We start from the raw sequence: 20,520 nt of genomic DNA on the forward strand, positions 1-20,520 counted from the left end.
CAGAAAGGAAGTGCTTTACTTTTAGCCAATCAAATTCACTGGTTGAAAGTGCCATTGACAGAGAAAATATTAGACGCATGTATATGCCATCTTAGAATAAAAGTTCAGCGAGGTTCTTTCTTTTCCGACGAGCTACGCTATCATTTTTGTTCATAGAGGTTAGTATTAGAAAATAATCGTTTAATATTCTAGTTATATCAATGTACTGATAGAATTTATACAAAGTGTAAAATATCTTTGCCTTTGCGTATTATATCGTACGTATTTTTATTAGAAATATTGAAATTCAGATAATGTCGAAAGTGACCACGTGTATTTTGACGAAACTTGATGTACCTATAGCGAAAATTCTAGAAGAACTTTTAATTTAATAATTTCACCGTTTCGTTTTTTACATATCAATCAATTCTTTTAATTTTTTATGTTGCTTCGTATGAAAGAAGGATTTGGTCATATGAAAAATGCTATGTTGTATATAACACAGCTGTTTTCTTTACTTCATAATAAGATATTGTCTTGTTCAATTGAATCTATTTATATGAGATATTTTTTTTCAGTATTAAAATATGACCAACTCCAAAGGTTATCGTCGTGGTACAAGGGATTTGTTTTCCCGAAAATTCCGCAAACATGGAACTATTCCTCTGTCCACGTACATGAAAGTGTACAAAGTTGGTGACATAGTTGACATCAAGGGCAATGGAGCTGTTCAAAAAGGAATGCCATATAAGGTTTATCATGGGAAAACTGGACGTGTATTTAATGTCACACCTCATGCTCTTGGAGTTATTGTTAACAAAAGGGTGCGTGGACGCATCATTGCAAAACGTATTAATGTGCGCATTGAACATCTTACTCACTCAAAGTGCAGAGAAGATTTCTTAAAACGCGTAAAAGAAAATGAAAGGCTTAGGAAAGAAGCAAAAGAAAATAAAGTTCAAGTTCAACTTAAAAGACAGCCTGCTGAACCATCTAAAGCTCATATTGTATCAGGACGTGAGGCACCTATATTACTTGCACCTATTCCTTATGAATTTATTGCTTAAAGCTGCAATAAATATGTTTTAAAATATAAATCATCTTTATTGCTTAATGCCCTTAGATATATAAATCAGGAATTTAATTAATAAGAATTAATATTTATAGTCATAAAGTTCTTTAATTCTCACTTATATCTTATATAAGATTAGATAATACTTCTTTTCAGATAACATAGTATAATAACATTCATATAACAAATAATAAACAATTGCTTTTTTACGTAGGAAACCAATTCCCAGATTAATAGTTTAGCATTGGCATTTTTTTAATAAAAAAGAAAAAAAATTCATATACATATTAATTTTTAGAAATAAAATCTCAACTGTACAGTTAAAATGTGTAGAAATTAATTTAGAGAATTACATTAATTTTAAATGATAATGACTATACTTAACATAACTTCTTTTGTTATGTTGAATGGTTTTTAACTACAATCTCTCGATTGATAAAACAAAATATATCCAGTTTCTGAACTCTTCTGTATATCTGAGGTGAGCCCATAGAAATCCTCTATAGTTGATGCATCAATTTTCTAAAAAATATGATTAAGTTAAATTAAATATATTCATAGCTAAAATAATAAATGTATATACTTTATTTCTTACGAGAATATATTTTCTAAGGGTATTTAAAATATATAATTTTTGTATAAATATATATCTTACATCAACCATGTCATCGTCGAAAAGCAACCAAAATCCATGACTCTTTACTATAGAAATATAGTGACCTCTGTTAGGGCCACTTCCGCAATGTATCACAACTGCAACTAAATCATACAAGCGATCAGGGTTGACAGCATCATCACTCTGCAATTAAAAATTTTGTTTTTATAAATATTTACAAAAAAGAAAAAATCAAATAATATGCACAACAAATTCTTCATGATATTTACAGTATTAAAAAGCCGCAATTCCAATGGAAAAACTACCCTGTGAGATACTTTGATGTGTCGATTATATTGTTCCACGTATTTAAATCTTTTTAAATGTAATGCTAAGATCATTGGAAGTTTCTTAACTCTCATTCGTTTCTAAAATACAATATAACAGATAATATATTAATTTCGCTTATTAATTTTAATCGATATTATCTAATTTTATATAAAACTTGAATGAAAAATAAGATAAAAGTATACCTGAGCTTCTTGATAGCTACTACAATGATCACATTTAAATTTATTATCACTACAAAGAGTTTCAGTATTAGAGAAACAACGCAGGCAGTATGTTATTGAGGTGTTTTGGTCTACATCAACTTGCAGATCAAAAAAATCCTCATCTTTGCTAGAAACAGTCTCACAATTAAGGCAGCGTGTTTCCGAAGTCAATATTCCTTGAAATATCTCATGGACCCATGTTGGTTCTGGTGGAGACCCAGCATCACCTGCACCTTTTCCACCTGTCTGTTTGGTTTGACTTCTTTCTGCTAAAATAACAAATAACAAATATATTACATAAACAAAAAGAAGAAACTTACAATTAAAGTACTTACCCAGAATAATTTCATTTATATGATTAATAAGAAAGTTTAAAAACTCGTGTGCATCTTGTTGCATATAATTATCAAATTCCTCTGTAAAGGTAAGATTACCTTTAATAAAGCAAATTAAATTAATTAAATCAAATCAAAAAAAAAATATAACAAACCTTTTTCTTTTCTTAATCTAGCAATAAACTTTTTAGGAGCAATGGAACCAACTTTTTTCTTTTGTGTAGCAATATTATGAAACAAATCAGCTAAACATGTTAATAATGTTTCCTTGGTTCTCTTGTTTCTAGCTTTGTATTCTAATACTTTCTCTCTAAATGGCCTACAGAAATATAGGGCTTGCAATACTGAATTGCTGTAACAAGTATTACCAAACTAGAAAAAAAGAAAGAAATAATTTATAATTAATTGATAATAACAAATATATTGGAAACAATGTTTGATTATTACATTTACTTTTACTTACATTGACTAAACCAAAATAATGTTCATTTGGTGGAAACTGATCAGAGCCGATATCTCTTTCTAATTGTGATATGTTTGCACCCTGTAACAACAGTATTTTAAATAAATATCAATAAATAAGTAATACAAAGATAGAAATAATAAGAATGTAATAGATAATATATTAAGAAATAGATGAACAACTAATATGAAAAATAAGTTCATCTATCATTGACTTTCAAAATATTTATATCAAAATTTATAACAAGAAAATTTACATAATACAGTAGTATATAAATAAAATTAAGCGACATGAATAGAATAATAATTAGATCACAAATGTAAATAAGAGAGTATAAAGATTAAGAAAAAAATATTACTATCAGTTACAAATGCATGTAGTTCTGCACTGATATTAAATAGACACTTACCATTTTATGATTTTATAGCCCCAACTGTATATCGAATGTTTAACATAAAATTCATCAACGATATAAACTCCATCTTAATGTGACCTAATGATTCATTACCTAAAATCCTTGACTAAAGTAAGTCAATAAAGTTATCACAATCGTATACTCAAATGTTTCTTCTAAGAAAAGGCTAAGTTGCGCATATACTTTAGCATATACATCTACATGCGCAAGAGAAGCTTTCTTCGAAGGGAGAGAGAAATAAATACGTGATTGGCGTCTTAAATTTCCTGTTAGAGAAAAGAAATTTAAAATAGAATAATTTTGTTACGTTCGACCGTTCGACATATGCAAATGACTTCAACTGCATATTTACGCGTAAGTTATTAATTCGCATAATTCTAATTTATAATCATTAATATAATTGAAATTTCAACACACTCAAACCTTTGATTTAGAAAATTTCATTGTTATTTATTATATAATAAATTGATTTTGTTAAATTTATACTTCAATATAACAGGACTCATCCAAATATCAGTATTAATGATCGAATATTTTCTGATCAGATAGCATATAGTAAATATGGCGGCTAGTAAGTTTACATCCCAAACTAGAAATTTCCCTAGCATAATAATGAAGTAGCTTAATTTGCAAAATAAACATGGTGAATGTCCTAAATGATTCCGATAGCGAGGATGAATTACCTCCTGGATGGGAGGAAAGGGCTACTGTAGATGGGAATGTTTATTACGTAAAGTAAATGTTCATTTGATAATAATTAAGTTAATTTCTCTATAATAAAGTTATAATAGTTAATCTTTTAATTTCATATATTTATTTATAAGTTTTTATTTACTTTTTATTTATTATTTTATTTGAAATGTTTGATCTTTATTTTATAGTCACTATACGAAAGGTACACAATGGACCCATCCTAGAACTGGGCGTAAGAAAATTGTTGAAGGAGGTATTGTTATAGAAACAAGTATATATGTTTACATTTTTTTATTCTAATTAAATAATGAAGTTAAAGTATCATGACTTTTTCTTAGAATTACCATCTGGTTGGGAGAAATGTATATCTGATGATGGTAAAGTTCTCTTTGTCGATCACATGAATCGTACTACTACTTACACTGATCCCAGGCTGGCTTTTGCCACAGAATATAGAGAAATTTCACAACCAGTACGGCAAAGGTTCGATGGAAGTAGTACAGCCCTTTCAGTTTTACATGGTAGAGATTTACGTGGTAAATTAGCACTTGTCACTGGTGCTAATACTGGAATAGGTATTTGATATATATATATATATATATATATATATATATATTTATTTATTTATTTATTTATTTATTTATTATTTTAATTTTATTTATATGTGAAACATAAAACATTCATTGATTTTAGGTTTCGAAACAGCTAGGTCATTAGCTTTACATGGTTGTTATGTTATACTTGCTTGTAGAAATTTAAAAACAGGTGAAGAGGCAGTGAAAAAAATAAGACAAGAAAAAGAAAATGTTAATTGTGAAGTATTAGAATTAGATTTAACGTTGTTACAAAGTGTACGTAATGCTGCAGAAAAGTTTAAACAAAAATATAGGTAATTCTAGAAAAATAAATGTTTATATATAAATTTCTTTATATTATTTTAACAAATATAACATTTTTTTAGGACTCTTCATATTTTAATATTGAATGCTGGTGTTTTTGCGATTCCATATGAACTTACAAAAGATGGTTATGAAACAACATTCCAAGTAAATCATCTTTCACATTTTTATTTTACACTTTTATTGGAGCATCCAATACGCAGTTGTCATAATGCAAGAATAATATTTGTTTCCAGTGAATCGCATAGGTACTTTTAATGTATTAAATTCATTATAATCTTTTTATAAAAAATATTTTTATAATATATAATTTAAAAAGTTATTATTACTCCATAGATTTTCTTCTATACAACATGTAGAAGATATTCATCCTTTAACTTTATCACCACCTAGATATCATTATTGGCCAATGGGTGCATACAATGATTCAAAACTTTGTAATATATTATTTGCACAAGAATTATCTAAACGATGGCCTGCAGTAAGTGTATTTAGTTGTCATCCTGGCAATATGGTTTCTTCATCTTTACCTCGTTATTCGTGGATTTTCCGAATATTATATGCCATAGTGAGACCCTTCACCAAATCATTGGTACATTTCAAATTTTTTGTTAAATAAGAACATTTTTAATAAAAAATATTAATTCTATTATTTTTCTCTTTTATTTTAGCAACAAGCAGCAAGCACAACAATTTTTTGTGCAACTGCACCAGAATTAGAAGGAGCAACAGGACTTTACTTTAATAATTGTTATCGTTGTGATCCCTCAAATTTTGCAGTAGATTCTGCATTAGCAAGTAGATTATGGTCTGTTTCTCAAGATATGATCATAAATGTTATGAAAAAAGATAAACTTTGGCAAGAATTAGCTTTAAAATAATTTGATAAAGTATTCCATAATATCATATATATTTATTTTATTCATATCTTATATTTTAAATAATTTAATATAAGATTAAACATTTTTTATATTTATTAAAAACATACAATATTTTAACTAGCATAAAATTCTTTCAAATATTCTGCCTTTGGTTTGAGAATTGTTTTATCTACAAGACTTATAACCCAACCTGGTTCAAGGCCATAAAATAACTGTCGTGGGTCTTTACGTTCTGTTAGCATTTCATAGTCAGGATCATCTTCAATTTTTGGAAGTATATAACCATATTTTTGTGATAATATTAAACGTTCTTGAGAAATTTTTTCAGGATCTGCCAAATATCCTCTTGATGCAGCACTTGAATAATATTCTAAGCAATCTGCAGGTGGTAATAATCTACGGGGTATTGGATCACCTAAATCACAAATATATCATTAATAAACATATTAAAATAATATAAGTACAAAAAAATGTGTTTGATTTTTATATATTAACTATATTGCCAAGATATAATTAAATAAACAAGAATAACTATACCTCTACGAAGAAATTGTTCGGTATCATTTAAAGCAAACAAGCAATTTGTATCATAATAGGCTGTAGTAATAACACCACCATTTCTTTCAATTGCAGCGATCACTGGTTCACTTGCCCATTGTACTTCTATGTTAACTTTTGCTTTGAATAAATCTGCGCCCTTAAAAGATGCTTTCTAATATCAAATGGTAATAATTCTATCTTAAATAAAAATTTGATTACCTCATCTGTTAAATGAACTCCAGCATGTTTCCAATTAATATGGAAGTTATATAATCCTGTATTTATTATAGTTGCAAGATCAATTGGTTTACTTATATCTATCCTATTTGTATCTATAAACATTTGTAGCTGATGTAAAGAAAGTGGTGGATACTGTCTTCTTAAGCTGTAATGAATAAACGCATGGCACAAATTGCTTTAAATATGTAATCAGAATAAAAGTAATCTAAAATATTCCTATAATAAGAAACGTTATATTTACTGATGTCCTTTATAATATGGTTCGTATTGAAATCTAAGATAAAACGGGTTGTTTCCAGTTTCATATCCAGGTCTCATATAATTTTGTCTTTGACCAGAACCTTTATTTCCTGCGCCGTGTTTATCTCCTCCGTGTTGACCTCTACCTCTTTTTGACTAATTTTATAACATAAAAATGAAACTATCTTAAAATTCTATTAATTACATATAAAACTGTATTTTCAATGAAAGTTTCTCAAAATTAATAAAATATAACAATTAGAGGTTATATAATTTCTAATTGATTTTCAACATATATCTAATTTTAATAATAACATAACAATATTCAAAGATCTTAATTTGATTTAACTATATGTCTAATGAATCTAATACATGCATAAGTACTAAATTAAAAAAAAAATTCTTACAGCTATTTTTGAACCAGGGTTAGGTCGAAGATTTGACAGTACTACTCGAGGTAAAGTTCTTAACATGGATAATGCTAAATCTCTACCACTTTTTGCCATTTTTGATTTAACAAATTGTTTTCTTTGTAATTATTATTATCTAGAGTCAATTTAAAAAATATAGTACCAAAACTATGTTTTACACGCCTCCTAGATGTTGTTTGTATATTCCTTATGGTGGGGATACTCCCTCCATTTTGTACTGATTATCATATATTTAATATAAAGGTATATATATATGTATGCAATTTCTATGTGTAATTTGGAAAGAATAAATATTGTTAATAAGTACAATATATAAGTACATAATATAAATAATAACATTAGAAAAAATATTGAAATAGTATAAAGATATAATTTCCACACACACACACACACACACACATGCACATGCACATACACATATAATGTTACTGTATTTTATAATACGTACATTATATTTTATAATGTATTTTTATAATGTAATGTATAAAGATTATTTAGCAAAACCCAATACTGATTTTGTTGAAGAAAATTATTTTTTTTGATTTTTATAATTAATTTAGAATTTATTAATATAAAAAAATGTTTTCCTCTAGCGGACTCGATCTGCTGTCATTCGAGTTATGTTTAAAGTTTTTGAATCAAACCACTCAAACGAGGCAGATCGAATCCCGCTCGGATATTTTTCGAAATAAAATTTTTTTTCTCCCGCCGAAATTCAAACCCGAATTGTCAAATCTGTAGCCAAGATGTTAACAGTGTCACCACTTCACCCATTAAAAATTTTATTCTTACAGGATAACAACTTATTAAAAACCAAACTTGGAGAAATAACAAAACAGATGGAAAAGAAAATACGATTACATGAGAAGAGGATAATCTCACTATATATAACATTTATAATAAATATGTAAAGAAAATATATACATAATACATATATAATACATAAACATTAAGAAAAGTAGATGAAACTTCTTATTTATTTTTTATCGATAGTTCGATTTTATATAAAGAGAACATCAAGGAGAAAGGGAAGCCATTTTTCTTCAATGCTATTTTCCTCTTAATTCTTTAATATTCACTAACAGATTAATAAAACTGTAAGTATTGTGTGTATATATATATACTTATAAATGTGTAATGTAATTATAAAGATAATATTTATAGACTTTACATGTAGAATTAGGTAAAGAAAATTAGTTCACTTGTTCAAAGAAATATGACTGACAATATTATATTATTGGATTATTATTACTATAGTTAAAAAAAAAAATATATATATATACATAGAAATAAATTTTATATATATGTATATATAATTAGATAAAAATTCAAATACATTCGAATAAACCTAGTGATCCGATTACAATGTAGCATGTACACGCATTAAAGTCTCTGTAAATCATTCTTTCACGTCATCTATTGTATTCTATTTTTTTATATTGTATTTATATCTTTTATACAATCAATTACAAAACAATCGATGTTCTCTTTACAAGCGGGTAGTATGTTCAATTATAATCGACGATTAGAAAATATGTAAATAATTGATTGTATTATTTTCTTTCTAGATAATCGGTTTGATCACGTTCTCCTCGCATATAACGAAGATGAAAAATAAAAAAAGAATTAATGAGAAGTCCATTGTCTTAACAAAAAAAAAATTATGCTGGAGGATGACCTTCATTTGTAGATGTAGACGCAGCATCGATTACTTCACCGAACAAAATATTTTTTGAAATTAATCGATGACGTAAGTTAGAAATCAAGCAAAGGTTATCGTTGATAACGTTTGTCTTTCTTTTTAAAATAGAAATAGTATAAGAGGAAAACACAAGAAACTCAAGTATGGTAAATCCAGTCGTTATTCCTCTAACGGTAAAGACGTGGCTACTGAAAGAGGAAGGAGTGAGAATATAGAGAGACAAATAGAGAGAGAAAGAGAGAGAGAGGGAGAGAGAAAGAGAGATTTATAGAAAAAAGAGAAAGAGAGATAGAGAAAGAGAAAGAAATGGAAGGGAAAGCCAGATCGTCCGGTTTCTTGCGTCCATGATTGGTAGTATCCGTCAGTATACATTCGGCCGTCGTTTGAGACGGTAAGAGAAACGAATGACTTGAACAGGATTGTTGTCATTGCTCTGCAATATATCTTTATTTTTATCCTTAATTTTTTGCTTATCTTTACAAGTTCAAGATATAATTAATATTATATTTAAAAAATCCAAAAGGAGATTTTAAAAATATCTTAGCACCTTTTAAAGGTGACATTTTGAAACGCATTACATCGACGACTGGTGAGTCATTCTATTTATTTAACGAAATGACGTTGTCCTCCGAAAGGATTCATGGTTCAGCGCCGGGAATGATCTCGATGGTACAAACTAGGTCTTTGGAAGTGTTGCGTGAAGCTCTCTTGTCGCTGTAACCTGATTAAGCTTGAAGATTATACTTGAAGATTATATTTCTTTTTCATTATCTTTTTCCAATTATTGCAATACGATATTTATAACGAGTTGATATAATTAAATGTTAATCTTTTTTAGTTTTGAGAGCAAAAAGATTTTATTATAGTGATCTATTTTTCAGTGGGAATTTTAAATATATTTCATATTTTTATTATTATTTGTTCGTAATTCAAATAATATAATATCGTATTTATTTCATCATATAATTCTAATATTTAATTAATTAATGATTACGAAAATCGTATTAAATTGGTGATTTATAAAAATCAAGTTTATTATCATTATTATTATGTTAGGAAATAATTTAAAGCAAATAGAAAACAGAATCGCAAAAATTTATCCAGGTAAAAAATGACGTATTTATAATTTATTCCAGTATATAAGCTCTCTCTCTCTTTCTCTTTCTTTCTCTCTCTCTTTCTCTGTCTCTCTCTGTCTTTCTCTGTCTCTCTCTCTCTCTCTCTCTCTCTCTTTCTCTCTCTCTCTCTCTCTCTCTCTCTCTCTCCGTCTTTCTCTGTCTCTCTCTGTTTCTCTCTGTGTCTCTTTCTCTCTCTTTTTCTGTGTGTATGTATGTGAAAGCGAATATTCTAAAATCTCTTGCTTGACACTAACGAAAGTGTCACACGATAGACAGCAATTTCTATTTTATTATGTTCCTTTTTAGCATTGTAAAATTTTTCACCTCGATTATAAAAGAATTATTTAAATTATTAATTATATTCAATATATAATAAACATTTTGTTTTTTAGGTTATACGAGCGAAAAAATATAATTTATAATTCCTAACATTTTTTTAACGTCTAATCACTTAAATGTTGTGTTATTATCATTTTTTACGATCATTGTAATTTTATTTACAATAATCATAATTTTATAAATAAACAATTTATTGAATATTTTTATTATTAATACGTATAGAATAAAATTTGACTGAACTTTGTATATTCGACATATTTGTTAAAATTTATAAATGCAATATAATGAAATTTATTTTTGTACATGAAAATTATGCAATCATTCTTGGAAAAATTCAATCTGACAATAATAAGAAACAATTTAAAAATGGAAAAACCCTCGTTTGACAAGTATTGTATTTATGAATATACGAATATATGTTATTACGTAATATATTGTGTATGCACACGATTATGATTAATTATCTTGATTATGACATAATGAATAATTTTCTATACAAAAGCGAATTGTACATAGATTAATATCTGCCATAATTGAAATTAATATAAACTATGAATTTTTATATATGTTTCAGATGTGAAATATTTCAATAATAATGGATTGGTTATGTTTATGCAGCTTTCTTCTTTTGGGAATAGTAAACAATGCATTAGCTGAATCGTACGTAATTAATGTTAATAGTATATTTATTTCTAGTTTAATGCATTTATTTATAAATAAAGTAAAAGCTAGATAGTTTGAAAACGAGTAATCTCAATGAATATTGGCGGGAATCCCCATCGGGCGCCATTGTTGATGTTTCATACGCAGTACTACGTTCGTGACTAATATTTGTGTTGATTTTTATTTGATATAATCTAACGTCGTCACAAAAGTTTTATCTATCGAATATTGAGTATATTTTTCGTTATTGTTTTTTATTAGTATTATGTTTTTGAGAATTTAATAATGTATACTAATTTGAATTCAAAATTAACCAATCTATTTGGTTTCTGTGTTTATATTTTTATGGCGGTTCTTTCAACGTTTTTTATTTTTACTACTTTTTTCTATTTGGATCCTCATAATCAGAAAGAGAAACCGTAAGTGAATATTTATAGTTTTATCAGTACTAAAGCAACAGGTTGTTAATGAAGTCTAATATTATAACTCCCTTCCTCTCTCTCTCTCTCTCTCTCTCTCTCTCTCTCTCTCTCTCTCTCTCTCTTTCCCTCTCTCTCTCTTTCTCTTTCTCTCTTTCTTTCTCTTTCTCTTTTCCCTCTCTTTTTCTGTCTTTCTTTCTCTTTATGCAGATACAATGTAAATATTTTATATTTTTAAGGTATTATGCTGTTATCGCACCAAGGATAGTACGTCCTGATTCTGAATACCATGTTACAGTAAGCACTATTGGTGTTTCAACACCTTCAAGTGTGTATATAGAATTGTTTGGAAATCTTGACAATGGGGATCGTTTTAACATCTCCCAAACTGTTACAGTAGAACCATATTCTACAAGAATTGTGAAATTAGAGGTATATATAATAAAAAGTTATTTTTTCATATTATTTATATATAGTATTATTAGTTCTTTAATTTTTTATTTATATATTAACAGGTTGGAGATACTTCTCCAGGACGTTATACACTTTTCGCACGTGGTCTATCTGGCATAAAATTTGCTAATTCGACAGACATACAATATGTTCATAAGAGTTATTCTGTTTTCATACAAACAGATCGGGCAATATATAAGCCTGGTAATAAAATCATGTTCCGTTGTCTTATATTAGATTCCAGATTAAGACCAAGTCTTACACGTCAAGTAGATATTTATATCACAGTAAGTATACTTATTAACAAATGTAAATGGTTTAATAAAAATATTGTATTAATAGAAATTATTACGGATAATTGTTATAGGATGGAGGTGGTAATCGTATTAAACAATGGCAACGACCACAAATAACACATGGGATTTTTAGTAATGAACTTGAATTATCTATGTCTCCAGTCTTAGGTACTTGGAAGATTACAGTTAATATCAATGATCAAATGTTTGAAAAAGAATTTGAAGTTGCTGAGTATGTACTTCCTAAATTTGAAGTGACTATAGATGCACCCAAACATTCAACTTTTAAAGAATCAAAAATTACTGCTACAGTTCGTGCAAAGTAAGTAATAAACTATTGTAAATAATAATCAAAATAAATAAAAGAAAATTAAATATAAATTATATAACAATATAATCGAAATATATGTATGATAATATATGGTAATATATATTTTTTAGATACACTTATGGAAAACCTGTTAAAGGAGAAGCTACTATAACTGCTTATCCAAATATTTTTTCGGGAGTTATTCAACCAATTTTCCAACAACCTGTAAGAAAAGTTATGCCTATTGATGGAAAAGTTACTGTAGATTTTGATATTGTTACAGAGCTCAGGTATATTAAAGAAAAAAGTTAAAACTATTCAAATTAAATTTTATATTATAAAAAACATTTTCATATGCACACATATATATACATCTTTTTTTTATATTATTTGATAATACAGGCTTGTAGATGAGAATGAAAGACCTATCAGAATCGAAGCTACAGTTGAAGAAGAATTAACAGGTAGAAGGCAAAATGTTTCATTTGAGATAACATTGCATAAACATAAATATACTATGGAGTTAATAAAAACATCTGAATATTATAAACCAGGATTAAAATACACAGCATTTGTAAGTAAAATTTTTTATATTATATATATTAATTTATAAATAATATATATCATCATTATTTCCAGATTAAATTGGCCTATCATGATGGTGCCCCTGTTCAAGATACAAAAAATCCTGTTCTAATAGCTTATGGATACACTTATAATCAATCAGCTTTCTCTAATATTACACGTTTTCTAGATGAACATGGCATGATACAATTAGATTTTTATCCACCTAAAAATGATATTTCTGTTCCACTTAATATTGAGGTACGAAGATAATTAATATATAAGCCATCTTTCAAATTAATAATTAATAATAATTAAAAAATTATTGATTTTAATTACTTTCTTAGGCACAATATTTAAATTTACATGAGTGGTTTTCCAGTACAAATCAAGCCATGTCACATAGTAATGAATATATACAAGCCATTTTAAAAACCGAAAATCCTATGGTAAATCACGACATTGAGATCGAAGTTAATTCCACAACTCCGCTTAAATATCTAAGTTACGAAGTGCTTGGTCGTGGTGATATTTTAGATGCAGGTTCTGTATATGGACAAGATAAACATAATATAAAATTTAAGTAAGTGAATATATAATATTCGTGTGCAAGCTTCTATATACATAACTCATAAATTTATAATAATATATTAATTTAGATTTTTGGCCACATATGTTATGGCACCTACAGCACATGTAATTGTATATTATATTCGAGATGATGGGGAAGTTATTGCAGATACATTAGATGTGGAACTCGAAGGAGCACTACAAAATTTTGTACGTGCATATATTATTTCATTATTAATGTATAATTATGATTCATAATATAATAATAAAATATTAATTTTTATTGGGATTAAGGTTGACATTAAAGTGATGCCAGAAGAAGTTGAGCCAGGGAAGGATGTCACTTTGACAATTTCTTCAAAACCAAATTCATATTTAGGAATATTAGGTGTGGATCAACGGTCTCTTCTTCTAAAATCAGGAAATGATATTTCTTATGTATGTAATATATGTTTAATAAACAATAAACTAAAATATGTACATGTATACATATTTAATATATTTTAATACATTTTAATATATTTCAATATATTTTAATATATTTATAGGAACAAGTGGAAAAAGAATTAAAATCATATGATATGATTGAAGAATCTCCACATTCAAATTTCGATTTTCATCGTTCGTTCTGGAGACCTAGATCAGGTACAGCTGATGATGTATTTCAGGTAAATATCAGCTATAGTTCGTATTTTATATTATACAATACTTTCTTCCATATATTTAAAATTTTGAAAAAACTTTTAAATTTAATTATTAGATTATTAATAATAATATATATATATTAATAATAAAATTTATTTATTAGAAAACTGGTGCTGCAATTCTTACAAATGGATATCTTTTTGAATATTTATCACCAAGTAAGTATATTTATTTATTTTACATAACTAAATTAAAAAATAATTTGTATGTTTATTTAACATAATTATATGTTACATTGGTATATATAATGTAGTATAGTTAGATTATACATATTTTTAATTTAATTTGAATCAGTTATATTTATTATTATTCCTTAAATTTCTAGTGAGCTGAATATTTGTTATTATGCTTATTTATTACGTTAATCCTCATTATTTAACAATGCTTGTATGTGCATAGTATACTACAGAGCTAGCATGGCAGCACTGGATTTAAATGCTCCTGTTCCTGCTGTAAGCCCACGTTTCAACCAAGCTACAATTTCAACCAAGAAGGTCACTGTTCGTAAAAATTTCCCTGAAACTTGGCTTTGGGAAATGATTGATGCTGGGTAATGCCAATTAATTAATAAATTATGACACACACTGTTTTTTTTTTTAGTTTATAAAAATTTATAATTTTGCAATCTGCATAAATACTACTTCATTTCATTCATCTATAATAATCATAATAATTAGTTACAAATACTGCTAGTCTGCAAATATAAAATTGCTTTTTAATGCTTGGTGAGGATTTGTATTGCTTGTGCTAACTCATTAAATGAATTTTAGTTGTTGGGTTGCTATGGATGAATAAATAAAATTCTTTTTTATAACAAATATGTATATAACATGTTTTATATATGCATCAGTTCTGCAATTAAAAATATTATTTCTAACAGATTTAATAATTTGTGAAAAAATATAATTTTTTTTATTTAAATTTACTGTTTTATAAAATGTCATAGAATAAAAATATAAAAAAAATATGTATTTTTTGTTTCTTTATATATATATATATAGAATTTATGTATATTGACATTGAAATTATTTTACAGCCAATGACTAAATGTATTTCATATGAACATTATGTAACATTCCGTGTTATCTGTTATATAATCATCTTGAATACATATAGTTAAATTACAGGATACCCAGGAAATTGGGAAGGTAGGCTAGAAGGCTCGTCTCATGGAGCGTCTACGCTTCGACCAGATCTTGGTCCGCCCGTAACGCTCAGATTAGCAACAAGGCCACCATTGGCAGGTCCTTATGCCTTCTCTCGCATCCCACCTCCCGTTTGGAATAAGCCCCGTGTATTCCTTATGCATGACATCTCAAACACCTGGCTTTTCACAAATTTTTCTTCAGGGTATTTATTTGTATCTTGTATATTTCTATGTATGTGCATGCTACATTTCACCTATATCAAACTTATAAACACATACATATTTTTCTGTAAATAATATTCTTTTATGTTATACACAGTAAATCTCGTCTTTATGTATATGTAAAAAATGCAGGATGAAAGGAAGTGAAGCTGCTTAAATTTATTTGTAGTGTCCTATCAATGTAATTAGAGCTATAGTTACTTATTAATTTTTCACACATCAAGAAAGTTTACACAAATATTTTATACAAATTATAACAATTTATAAGTCCTTGCATACAACATAACTTACCACAGATTATGTTGATATTTTAAATATTACATTTTTATAAAGGGAAAAATAACCAAAGATTTTTTTAATTTTTAGGATCAAAGGAGAAACAGAATTTCGACGTGTTGTACCAGACTCCATAACATCATGGGTGCTTACAGCATTCTCTTTAAGTGATGTACATGGATTAGGTCTCATTAAAGAACCAAGAAAGGTTATTATATTATATATAATATATACATATATATATATACATATATATATATATATATATATATATATATATATTCTGCTATATTATATTGTTAAAGGTAAAATAGTTTATTATATATAAATAATATGATAAATATTATTTCAGCTAAAAGTTTTTAGACCCTTCTTTATTTCTATGGATTTGCCTTATTCTGTAATAAGAGGAGAGATCGTAGCAATACAAATCGTAGTATTTAATTATATGAATAAAAATCTGGTATCTGATGTCCTATTAGAAAATACTGGACAATTTGAATTTGCAGAAATTTCAAATGAAGTTCACGATACACCAAGTAAATTTATTAATAAATTTTTGTTTATTTAATTATTTAAATAATAGCATCATAAAAATTACAAATATATTTTCTTTATATAGAGTTAGAATTATATCGCAAGAAGAAAGTAGAAATTAAAGCTAATTCTGGTGCAAGTGTATCTTTTATGATTATTCCAAGAGAATTAGGGTATATAACAATTAAGGCTACAGCACATAGTGTATTAGCAGGGGATAGTGTCGAACACAAATTACTTGTAAAGGTAATTTTTTTTTTTTTATTAACAAATAAATAATTTAAATAATGCAATATATATATATATATATATATATATATATACACATATACGTTTATTCGTATAATATATTCTTCACATTTTTATAGGCTGAGGGTGAAACACAATATGTGAATAAGGCAGTATTTCTAGATTTAAGAAATACAAGAAGTATACAAACGAATATTACAATTGAGATGCCTAAAAATATAGTAGTAGATTCAGAACATATTGTAATATCTGCAGTAGGTAATAATATTCATACATTTTTATATTTTTTATTTTAATTATTTATTAAGAACTTTTTTGTTATAATTATAAATTTTGAAATATTAATTTTTTAGGTGATATCTTGGGCCCTAGTATACCTAATTTAGCAAATTTGATTAAAATGCCATTTGGATGTGGAGAACAAAATATGTTGAATTTTGTGCCTAATATTGTTATATTAAATTATTTGAAGGTAATCTAATTAAATTTACATATTTTTTTTTTCTATAATCTTGTGTGTATAACTTAGAAATAATTTATTTATAGAGCACAAATCAATTAAAACAAGCTATACAAGCTAAAGCATTGAAGTATTTAGAAATTGGTTATCAACAAGAATTGACATATAAACATGATGATGGATCATTCAGTGCATTCGGCATGTCTGATTCTAATGGAAGTACATGGTAAAATAGATAATTATTTTCGATTTACTGCAATATATGAAGATGGATTTTTATTCTCATTTTTTTTTTTGTTTAGGCTTACTGCATTTGTAGCTAAATCATTTAGACAAGCAACAGAATATATAACTATCGATAACAAAGTAATAGACGAAGCTCTGCAATGGTTATCCAATAATCAAGCTGAAAATGGTAGTTTTCCTGAAGTAGGAAGAGTCAGTCATCGTGATATGCAAGGTGGAGCTGCAAAAGGCCTCGCATTAACGGCATTTACACTTATTGCCTTTCTTGAAAATCCAGTAAGTATATTTATATAAAATATGATATTTTAATTTTTAATAAGTATTAAAAAATAATAAAAAATATTTTTTTACTTTAGAATGCAATAGAAAAATATAGAAATAATATAAATAGAGGTGTTGATTATATAGTCAGAAATATGGATGGATTAGACGATCCATATGCTTTAAGTATATGCACATACGTGTTAAATTTGGCAAAACATTCACACGAGACTAATGCATTTTATGTATTACAATCCAAAGCTCTGACAGAAGATGATATTAAATGGTGGAGTAAACCAATTGCAAAAGATGATAAAAATCCATGGCATTCTTTACCTAGTTCTGTAGATGTAGAAATGACATCTTATGCATTACTTACGTACTTACGGAGGAATCTAGTTGCTGAGTCTATACCCATAATGAAATGGTTGGTGAAACAAAGAAATTCAGAAGGTGGTTTTGCATCGACGCAAGTAAGTTTATATATATATATATATATATATATATTCGTAAAAAGAGAAAGAGACTGTTTAGTTTTTAACACAAGTATTTGTTTCAATTTTAGGATACTGTGATAGGTATATATGCGTTAGCACAATTAGGTGAAAAATTAATGGTAAAAGACAATTCTGTTTTTCTAACATTAGTCTATGAAGGAGGACAAAATCAATTGAATATAAATTCTCGTAATTCTATGATACTTCAAAAACAAATTGTAAGTTTTTAATTTATACAATATAATATCTATATATAAGAAAATATATAATTATATCTTTATTATATAACATATATATAATTATATATATATATATATTATAATATAAATGTACAGCTTCCAAAAAAGACACGTTTTGTTAATATCACTGTCAGTGGTAATGGATTCGCCATAGTTCAAGTATCATACGAATATAATTTGAACGTAACTGGTGCTTGGCCGCTATTTACTTTAGATCCTCAGGTAGATCGAAACTCTAATGCTAATCATTTGCAACTATCTATTTGTTCTGGGTATGTAACCATTTATATATTATAAGTAAACTAAGGAAATTAAGTTTATATACACAAACTTCTATTGTAAATAAAAGTGACATTTTATGTATAATAGATTTGTACCAACAAAAGAAGCTAATGAAAGTAACATGGCTGTTATGGAAATTAGTTTGCCATCAGGTTTTACAGTTGATAGAGATTCTCTACCTAGTCTTGAAGTATCGCAAAATGTTAAAAGAGTAGAAACTAAAAATGGCGATACAATGGTTGTTTTGTATTTTGATAAGGTTTGCATATTATTATACTTGGAAAAAAATATACCTTATAATATCTCTTATCATTTTTATTATTAAAATATAATGCAATATTACAGATGGTTATTCATGAGTATTGTCCTACTGTATCTGCATATAGGACACACAAAGTAGCTAAACAAAAACCAGTACCTGTTTCTATATATGATTATTATGACTCATGTAAGTTTCATCTAAGTAAATTTTTATTATATATATATATATATATATATATATATATTTATTTATTTATTAGTTTATTTATTTATTATTTATATATATATACACATACATTATTATTAACATATTAATATAATTCTTTTAAATATATTAGCGAGAAGAGCACGAGTTTTTTATGAACCACGAGTTGCATCACTTTGTGATATATGCGAGGATGAAGAATGTGAAAATGTTTGTCTCTCGCAACCTGATAAAAGGAAAGATAATGCTAGTGCATCTGTTGCTCCATCTTTCTGTATAGATGCATACGTGAAATTCTTGCTTGTTTTGTTTTCTGTTGCACTTTATAAATATTTGTAAATATAGATTTAGCGAGAACACATTTATACGTAATATTTACAAGTGACATAACATAAATGTATAAGTCAATGTTTCTTAAATTATATATTTGTTAAAAATATTCAGTGTTTTTTTGGATGGAAATATTTCTTTATTTTTTATTTTTTTTTATCTTCAGAATTTATATGGAAAAATCTAAAGAAATAAATATCATCTTATTTAATAAAGAAAGCCATGACAATCAACTACACTTACAAAATTTGAGAAACATTGATATAGATATTATATACTTTATATGTAAGTGCTGACCAAAGTACTTTTCAGATTTACAAAACTTGCAATTTGAAAATTGCAGAGATAATATCACCGTACAGACAAAGCAGAATAGTTAATGTAAGAAATTAATTTTTAATTCATTTAAAAATATATTGTAAAACATATTACTAAAGTTACTGTTATTAATATTATGCTACGTGTATATTTTTTCACTATTCTTTTTTCTAGCTGAATATGTTTACGTTATGAAAGATTTAATTAATGCGAAGAAAAATAAATATTATTTTTCTTTTTATTTATTCGAATGGTCTGTGAAAATAAAAGACAATAATATTTTTATAAAAATGATATTTTAATCATATGAAAATAAAATGAAATCCTAGTGATGTTTTCTATGATTGTACAATATTTCTATCGTATTATGTTATAGAATATTTAGGGTAAATAAGAAAAAAAATATTTAATAATAATAATTATTATTATTATAATTATCTTATATGTATCTCGGTCGATAATTACCATGACGAATGGTTTATGACGGCAGTGATTTCTATAAGTAGTATAAATA

The 20,520-nt window shown here is 26.7% G+C and overlaps 5 protein-coding genes across 10 annotated transcripts; 3 read left to right on the forward strand and 2 right to left on the reverse strand.

The window, feature by feature from the left end:
- The first annotated feature begins 3 nt into the window (after nt 1-3).
- On the forward strand, nt 4-1,076 carry RpL21 (ribosomal protein L21). Its single transcript, XM_035883786.2, has 2 exons — nt 4-158; nt 558-1,076. Exon 2 carries the CDS (start codon nt 567-569, stop codon nt 1,044-1,046), a length of 480 nt encoding a protein of 159 aa, XP_035739679.1. The 5' UTR covers nt 4-158; nt 558-566; the 3' UTR covers nt 1,047-1,076.
- A 151-nt stretch (nt 1,077-1,227) lies between these two features.
- Usp12-46 (Ubiquitin-specific protease 12/46) lies at nt 1,228-3,549 on the reverse strand. The gene is made up of 8 exons (XM_035883783.2): nt 3,408-3,549; nt 2,999-3,079; nt 2,691-2,907; nt 2,536-2,616; nt 2,180-2,469; nt 1,937-2,074; nt 1,707-1,850; nt 1,228-1,573 (listed from the first exon to the last, which is right to left on the reverse strand). The coding sequence occupies exons 1-8, from the start codon at nt 3,408-3,410 to the stop codon at nt 1,466-1,468; spliced, it is 1,062 nt and encodes a 353-aa protein (XP_035739676.1). The 5' UTR covers nt 3,411-3,549; the 3' UTR covers nt 1,228-1,465.
- A 456-nt stretch (nt 3,550-4,005) lies between these two features.
- Wwox (WW domain-containing oxidoreductase) lies at nt 4,006-5,886 on the forward strand. Its single transcript, XM_035883782.2, has 7 exons — nt 4,006-4,148; nt 4,295-4,359; nt 4,445-4,681; nt 4,800-4,995; nt 5,068-5,253; nt 5,342-5,597; nt 5,677-5,886. Exons 1-7 carry the CDS (start codon nt 4,054-4,056, stop codon nt 5,884-5,886), a joined length of 1,245 nt encoding a protein of 414 aa, XP_035739675.1. The 5' UTR covers nt 4,006-4,053.
- Nucleotides 5,887-5,898: 12 nt separating this feature from the next.
- mRpL15 (mitochondrial ribosomal protein L15) lies at nt 5,899-7,618 on the reverse strand. Of its 3 annotated transcripts, none has more exons than XM_085662730.1 (5): nt 7,480-7,618; nt 6,908-7,062; nt 6,646-6,811; nt 6,424-6,598; nt 5,899-6,301 (listed from the first exon to the last, which is right to left on the reverse strand). In XM_085662730.1, the coding sequence occupies exons 2-5, from the start codon at nt 6,982-6,984 to the stop codon at nt 6,000-6,002; spliced, it is 720 nt and encodes a 239-aa protein (XP_085518856.1). In that variant the 5' UTR covers nt 6,985-7,062; nt 7,480-7,618; the 3' UTR covers nt 5,899-5,999. The 3 variants fall into 3 exon arrangements, with proteins under 3 accessions (XP_085518856.1, XP_085518854.1, XP_035739678.1); XM_085662728.1 differs by having other exon boundaries at nt 7,314-7,566; XM_035883785.2 differs by having other exon boundaries at nt 6,424-6,583; nt 7,314-7,565.
- Nucleotides 7,619-9,398: 1,780 nt separating this feature from the next.
- LOC118449346 (CD109 antigen) lies at nt 9,399-20,360 on the forward strand. Of its 4 annotated transcripts, none has more exons than XM_035883800.2 (27): nt 9,399-9,628; nt 11,071-11,156; nt 11,818-12,010; nt 12,094-12,318; nt 12,399-12,649; nt 12,769-12,927; nt 13,040-13,211; nt 13,277-13,462; nt 13,549-13,784; nt 13,861-13,981; nt 14,066-14,209; nt 14,320-14,439; nt 14,580-14,634; nt 15,604-15,826; nt 16,212-16,329; nt 16,474-16,660; nt 16,744-16,904; nt 17,027-17,165; nt 17,261-17,379; nt 17,454-17,593; nt 17,670-17,889; nt 17,970-18,347; nt 18,440-18,589; nt 18,707-18,882; nt 18,980-19,151; nt 19,238-19,340; nt 19,492-20,143. In XM_035883800.2, exons 2-27 carry the CDS (start codon nt 11,092-11,094, stop codon nt 19,695-19,697), a joined length of 4,419 nt encoding a protein of 1,472 aa, XP_035739693.1. In that variant the 5' UTR covers nt 9,399-9,628; nt 11,071-11,091; the 3' UTR covers nt 19,698-20,143. The 4 variants fall into 4 exon arrangements, 3 of the variants coding, with proteins under 3 accessions (XP_035739693.1, XP_035739692.1, XP_035739694.1); XR_014983319.1 differs by lacking the exons at nt 9,399-9,628; nt 11,071-11,156 and adding exons at nt 11,349-11,578; nt 20,181-20,360 and having other exon boundaries at nt 19,492-20,069; XM_035883799.2 differs by lacking the exons at nt 9,399-9,628; nt 11,071-11,156 and adding an exon at nt 11,349-11,578.
- Nucleotides 20,361-20,520: the final 160 nt, after the last annotated feature.

This window comes from Vespa mandarinia, chromosome 19 (assembly GCF_050613455.1).
Source record: "Vespa mandarinia isolate Hongniang chromosome 19, ASM5061345v1, whole genome shotgun sequence".
NCBI classification, from domain to species: domain Eukaryota; kingdom Metazoa; phylum Arthropoda; class Insecta; order Hymenoptera; family Vespidae; genus Vespa; species Vespa mandarinia.